Raw genomic sequence first — 7,369 nt, forward strand, 5'->3', positions numbered from 1 at the left:
ATATTCCAAAGAGCCAGAAAGGCCCTCTAATTCCACTTAGATTTCCAAAGTGGACATCTAATAGTACCTTGACTTTATAGTAGTACCAAGTAGTATGTCTACTATTTTTCCTTGACCTATTGATTACATTCTCTAACACATTGAGGAATAAGAGCTCACGTAGCTCTCATACCTAGAAGTTTTTAGTTTAAAGGGATCAAGAAAAAGGAATTAAAGTTCAAAAAACAATTGTTAAGGCTCATAACCAAGATGATTGGAACACAATAGCAACCTTTAGTTGTGCTAACTAACTACAACAATCATTGCTAAAGAGAACTTGCCATACTTCAATGCTTCTACTCAAGCCATTTTCCATCACTATTAACTTTGTGAAATGTTGCACCAAGTGACAAAAATATATAATAGGACTCATGACCTAACACACCGTATCAACTTCATAGTTCAATGAGGACTAGCATCCCCTTCTTGTCATCAATGGCAAGCCTTTGCTTAACATGATACACCTTCATCTTTTGCTTTATCTTTTAGCATCTCGATCTGTTATCTTTGGGCTTATAGTCAAAGTGGTTGAACTCTTGCATCTCTTTGGGTTGAGCTCTTTCCTCGAATGCTTACCTCCTTTGGGAGCCTCATACATAATGTTTAGACAAAATACTTGATCAAAGCTTGATCGTGGTCCATTCATACAACAACCAGTCTAGCAAAGGTAATGGTTTTCCTTTGGATCTCTTCAAAAGGAGTGAAAAGTACAAGCTCACTTTGAATAAACTTGAATGGGATTTAGGGCCACAAGCCAACCAACTATAAACTAGAGGAAGTTTAGCAATTAAGCTGATGGCCATCCCAAGCATCAACCAAGGGAGACGCGACATAAATGCACAACATTCAACAAATCAAAGCTACTCATGTCTCAAAGCTCACACCAAGCCCTCTTGGTGTTTATCACTAGATGTGTATGGTGTCTAGTAGAGACAGATAGTAGAGACAGATTGTACTTAATCATCTAAGAGACGTGCGTGGCTAAGGTCACGTAACAAGTAACATGGTTTGTCAAAATCAACAAAGTAGCTACCAAACAAGCAAGGTGGTTATTCAAACATGTGAGGTGGTTGACCTACACATGTTGTGGGGATTCAATGGGCTTGAAATCAACATGCTAGCTATTGTAAGCTTTTGCACAACCTACAATTCATTTGAAAAATATATAAATACATTCTAGGACCTATAGGTTCTTTTCTTTGATGTGAAGTGGTAGCAAGGCAAGTGTTATTTGTTGTGTAAATACATCAAGGGTCCATTGTAGTTCTATTTAACAAGACTATTTCATAGGAGGTGGCATCCACCTACTAGCAGAAGTGTTAATCTTCCTCTTTGTATCATTCTTTCATATTCTTTCACTTTAAATGGGAATTTTACCTTGTCTACATATATTGGCATGATAAATTCATGGATGGTGTGGAGCACTTTAGTGATATGAGCTTGAGCTAAGAATGAAGCTAACTAGATTGCTTGGAGATAGTGTATTTTATGCCACTAAATATGATGCAAGATTATGTATTTTTTTCTTATAGATAATTGTGATCACAAGCATATAAGCATATTGATAACCAATGCCTTCACTATTAACATGGAACAAAATTCCAAACTCATTTATCTCCATGTTGAAAACCAAGAACTCACCATGAACAGAAAATAACATGTGCTTCACCCCACCTTAACATGCTAGCACATTTTAAAGGTTTTCACATGGTTGTTTGAGGTAAGCATGCCATAGTTGACACGAAAGCGTGAGGAGACACCATGTAACAAGCATGTACATTTAGATATTTCTTAGAAATTATGACCTAGCAAAGATCAAATACATGAAGTCCAATATGAAAGACCAATTTTTAAATATAATTTTCCTATTTTTGAAATGCATTACACAAATATTATTTCTTGTTTGTAATGAATATTCTTCAAATTTTGTGATAAACCTTTAAACGAGTCTATCCATAGATTATCCTTGTCTTGATGTTCATTCATGTAAACTATCCAAACATTCAAAAATTGTTGACGCTAGGGTAGAATTTTATTTTGCCTAAGGTAGAATTTAACGTGCTACCTATTTAAGGTTCACACATAAAAGGTTATTTTATGTTGTCCCTCTTACAAAGATGCTCCAACATTTCCATGGGTAAGACTATTTTCGAAGGCAAACTCTTTAAACAGCTACAAGAAGCATATAAATAAGTTTCTATTTATGGTTATTTTTGGCTCCCTTCTATTTTATGTGTTCTCTTCTTCAGAGTTTTCTATTCATGTTCAATGCCAAGAATTATTTGCCTATGCGCCCAAATCTATGTGGATGTAGCTATGAGCATTCTCAAGTAATCATATGGTATATTAAAGGTCCATGCATGTAAAAGTTCTATCCCTTTAGACACCTATGAAATCTAACTAGTCCCCATTAATATGTTCTCCATGAAAAGCAAATCACAATCTTTGTTTATGTGTCCATTTATTGTAAAATAGTTCCTTAACTTGTCTAGCACCAAAATTTGCCGAAGCATTTTTTTTTTCCTATGTATCCCAACTTTGAAGATGCTAGCTAGAAGTTGCCTCAACCGGCTTGTCATTGCATAGTCGATGGCTTGATCCCCATTCCAGATTGAGGATGTACCAAGAGTTGCACACGCCAACCAAAAAGTGTCCTTCCAAAAAAACACTTCCTTTAAAAAAAAATAAAGCTTGCAACCAAGGAAGTTGGAGCCAAGGACTCCTATGCTGGCACAACAATTACCTCAGGTTACCTAAGGGTAAAAAGACCAAACCCCACACTAACAAAGTTTGGTATTTATGAAACTTTGCCCTTTCGCCATAGAAACGTCCAACCCTCATGAGACTTTGTGATGAAAGATGTACCCTTACATTGAAACAACCATGGTGTAAGGTACCTCATTCTCTAGGAATTGCTCTCTTGATGCCCTATTGCTAGTCTATTGCGATCAAAGTATGCATTGGTAAAGTGATAGTGATGTAAGGGAGATCTTTTATTCCAACAAAGCACTCATACTTGAGATGGTTATCAAGCTTGCAAATTGCAGCATGATCTGATTGGGTCAAAGGAGAGTGTTCTACGAAAGACTGTTCAGCAGACTCCAAGTTGTGCTTCTGCGGAGCCCCTTCATCCCAGTCATTCTTTTCCTTAGCTGTATCTTTCCATGTCTTAATTTCACCTTTCTATACCCTATCTCAAAGCCAACCTATCCACCACCCACCCCTTTGCTGCTTTTTTCACCTCGGCTAGGTCTCCATCAAGTCTTTTATTGTATTAATGACGACCGTAGGCCTTCAAGACAACATGCACATGCATGTTTGTGCATCATCTATCATCAATACAATAGCCTTTGACATTTGACGGCACATTGCTATAGTTATATGCACCTCATTTGCATTGTCTCATAACTATTCCTTTGCACAAACCTTACATGTTACAAAAGAACTCCGGCACAACAATGCCCTCAAAACATAGCCCCACAAATCAATGCCTATGAAGAGAGGAAATCAAGATCCTACAATCTTGAGGACACCAATATTCACATAATTAACTTACTCCCTGCTCAATGTAAATGATTAGCATCCCTCCCGAATTCGGCAGAATGTAAATAAGAGCACACCCAAAGGTTCTTGGTGATACGAATAGGTTTTCCAAGGGGTGGAAAAATTGCCCCAACAGCAACGATCAGTTTTTTCTTGTGGTAGCAAATCATGCCTTCTATTTCTTCCTCACCAACTAGCCTTCAGATCATCACCCAGAGAGGTTTATCACCGTTCCACCTGGAGCGGGAACCCAAGAGGGAAGGGTTCATTGAACCACGAGACCTGCCTACCATAGATTGGGAATGGCATACAGAGTCTAGCCAGCCTGAGATTTATTTTATTGATGAGTAGAAATGCAAATTGTGCAGACCCAATTGCAATAGGTGGCTATTGTTGGGCCCCCAACTTGAAGCAATGCATTTACGTCAGGCACATACCCTGACTTGTTCATGCATCTCCATCTCTTCAGCCATTGCAATTTCCCACGTGTATCATCCTGTTAAAGATGTGGTCTATCCCCAGTGTCATGCACCAAATGCATATGGCACCTTCACACCATTTCCTTCACTGCATCAATAAAATTTCTTGCCTTAACATGGACGTCTTCTAGTAAGAGGTACGGTGAAGCATTCTTTGGATCTAACTCCAAAACTATATTTGCAGCACGCACAGCTCGCTCTACATCACTGTGCATTCTGCAGGATGAAAGCAAGCTCAAACATGCTGAACTGATGCGTTCAAATGGCATGCCAATGATCAACTGTTCGGCATCTTCCAATAGCCCTTGTCGCCCAAGAAGATCAATCATGCAGAGATAATGCTCCACTGAGGGGGTAATGCCATGGTCTCTATCCATGGAGGCAAAGTATTCCCTGCCATCAGCAACCATACCTGCATGACTACATGCAGTGAGAACCTCAAAGAAGGTGACCTTGTTCGGTTTCATGCCTTTGGCCTGCATGTGACCAAACCATTGCAGAGCCTCCTTGCCATGCCCATTCTGGGCACATGCTGTGATCAGGGCATTCCAGGAGATCACATTGTGTATTGGCATCTCTGCAAACACAGCCCTCGAATCATCAAGGCTCCCACACTTCCCATACATATCTATGAGGGCTGTCCCCACAACAACATTCACCTCCCATCTGTTCCCAATAATAGTAGAATGAACCCCTTGACCCTCTTCTAGGCTTGTCATACTAGCACACGCATCCAGAGCACAGATGAAGGTGATCTTGTTTGGCTTGATGCCTTTGGCCTGCATTGCATCAAACACCTGTAAGGCCTCCTTGCCATGCCTGTTCTGGGCATATGCAGCAATCGCAGCACTATAAGAGACCACGTTCTGCAGTGGCATCTCTACAAAGACAGCCCCCAAATCATCCAAGCTGCTACACTTGCCATACATATTAATAAGGGCTGTCCCAACAACAATATCTGACTCCCATTCATTGGTAACAATAGTAGCGTGGATCTTTCGTCCCTCTTCTAGAGCTGCCACACTGGCACATGCATCCAGAACGCTAAAGAACGTGATCTTGTTTGGCTGGATGCCTTTGGCCTGCATTTGACCAAACAGTTGTAAGGCTGCCTTGTCATGCCTGTTCTGGACACATGCTGCAATCATGGCACTCCAGGAAACCACATTTTGTCGTGGGATCTCTGCAAACACAGCCATTGAATCATCCAGGCTCCCACACTTACCATACATATTGATGAGGGTTGTCCCCAGAACAACATCTGATTCCCATCCATGGCCAACAACAGTCGCATGAATTTCTCGACCCGCCTCTAAGGCTGCCTCACCGGCACAGGAATCCAAAACTACAAAAAAGGTGATCTTGTTTGTCTCGATTCCTTCAGCCTGCATTTGGACAAACAGTTGCACGCCTTCCTTAGCATGCCCATTTTCAGCACAGGCTGTGATCATGGCGTTCCAGGAGACAACATTTCGCAGTGGCATCTCTGCAAACACAGCCCTGGAATCGTCCATGCTCATGCTTTTACCATACAGATTGACTAGGGCAGTTCCTACAACAACATCAGACTCCCATCCAGTGCCAACTACAATATCATGGATCTCTCGACCCTGTTCTAAGGCTGTAATGCTCGCACAGGCATCCAAAATACAGATGAAGGTGATCTTGTCTGGCTCAAATCCTTCTTCCTTCATTCGACCAAATAGTTGTAAGGCCTCCTTGCCATGCCCATTCTGGGCACATGCAGTGATTATAATATTCCAAGAGTACACATTCCGATTGGCTAGTCTGTCGAACACCTCACGTGCATGGTCCAGGCTCCCACATTTACTGTACATTTGGATAAGAAGGTTACTCAGAAATCTGTTTCCCGCAAATCCATGCCTAGTCATGTGTTCATGCACACGCTCACCCTCAAAGAGGGCAGTGGTGATGGTGCACCGCTTCAAAAGGGAGGCGTAGGTAGCAGCATCTGTCTCTGGACCCAACTGGCCGAGGACCTCCTCATGCAAGCTTACAGGACGGAAGTCCTCATCCATTCCATGAACACTCTGGGGCAACCAATCTAACGTACGTGTAAAACGGGCCTTGCTGGTTTCTGACCGGCCTAGCCCCTCTTCTGCAAGCTTGCTCCACTTGGACCTCCTCCCAATGTGCAGCTCGGTGGCGATCCACCTCAAATTGGGGGTAGGCAACGATCCCAGGACCTTGCCCTTGTGTCCACCGAAGTCTATTTTCATAGCTCTAGCCCAACATGTGGACTCACAGCAGTCTTGATTCCTCACAAGCCCACACTCATGATGCACATCTAAAGTAAAAGGGAGAGAGGCCTTGCCGTAGGATCCTGGCTCGCTTAGCACCTCTCCTCCAACACTGGCCTTCCACCCTGCGCGTAGCTGGGTCTCCATCCGCCTCAAAATGCTTGATCTGGGGCTGATCGCAGTCTGCCCTGCGCCAGGTGAAACGGCTACAAGAGCCATTGGAGCTCGTGGGCGTGCAATATATTACCCTGTTTCCTTGTCGTGATAGTGCCAATGATAAACAGAGGAACTGCACCATGGAGCTCAGGCTATTGTTAGAGCTGGAAGAAAGGACATACAATCCTTCTCTTCTACCTTATATCTCAACATTTATGACTTCTAAGAAGCTTGTGTCATGGAGGGGAAAAAGGGGGGAAATAATGATGGCTATTTTGGATGCTTTTCCCTTGGAATCCAAGAACATAATTTGGATGTTTTTATGTGATGCATGACATAATGATCCAAGGGAAAATGAGACATGCTATAAAGGAAATGTCACATCAATGGTTCTCAAGAGTGTGGGAAATAGAACCTTGAGGTCTAGAGCATGGAGTGCTATTTCCCATGGTCACACCCTATTTCCCACCTATTTCCCTTCTATTTCCCATGGTGCATTTGCATTTGCACATCATAACAGAAATAGCTATTTCTTACGTATTTCCCTTCCATGACATAAGGCCCTTAGTTGAAGTTCAAGTTGAAGTTTAGCCCTTTTAGTGTATTTTGTACTACCTAAATTTGAAAAAACCCGGCTAAACTTTTGCTCTGCCTTTAGATTACCAGATGAGATTTCGAATATTTTTGTGTACAAACTGGCAAATGTATATGTTTTAAGACTAAACAAGATGGATGAATGCTCATAAAGCATTCATAAGGCATGCCTCATATGCACAGCTTAGTAGAGAGAGAGAGAGAGAGAAAGAGAGAGGACTTGGATGTGCACCAAGGAGAAGAGAGAAGAGAGAGAGAGAGAGGACCTTGAAATAGAAAGAGAGAGAGAGGGAACTT

The 7,369-nt window shown here is 42.0% G+C and overlaps 1 protein-coding gene across 1 annotated transcript; it reads right to left on the bottom strand.

Moving 5' to 3' along the window:
• Positions 1 to 4,132: 4,132 nt before the first annotated feature.
• LOC147886362 (pentatricopeptide repeat-containing protein At1g03540-like) lies at positions 4,133 to 6,541 on the bottom strand. Its single transcript, XM_087395233.1, has 2 exons — positions 5,287 to 6,541; positions 4,133 to 5,244 (listed from the first exon to the last, which is right to left on the bottom strand). The coding sequence occupies exons 1-2, from the start codon at positions 6,539 to 6,541 to the stop codon at positions 4,133 to 4,135; spliced, it is 2,367 nt and encodes a 788-aa protein (XP_087251359.1).
• Positions 6,542 to 7,369: the final 828 nt, after the last annotated feature.

The sequence above is a fragment of the Dipteris shenzhenensis genome, chromosome 24 (assembly GCF_047967505.1).
Source record: "Dipteris shenzhenensis isolate YYH24624 ecotype China chromosome 24, Dip_SZ_1.0, whole genome shotgun sequence".
In the NCBI taxonomy this organism is placed as follows: Eukaryota; Viridiplantae; Streptophyta; class Polypodiopsida; order Gleicheniales; family Dipteridaceae; genus Dipteris; species Dipteris shenzhenensis.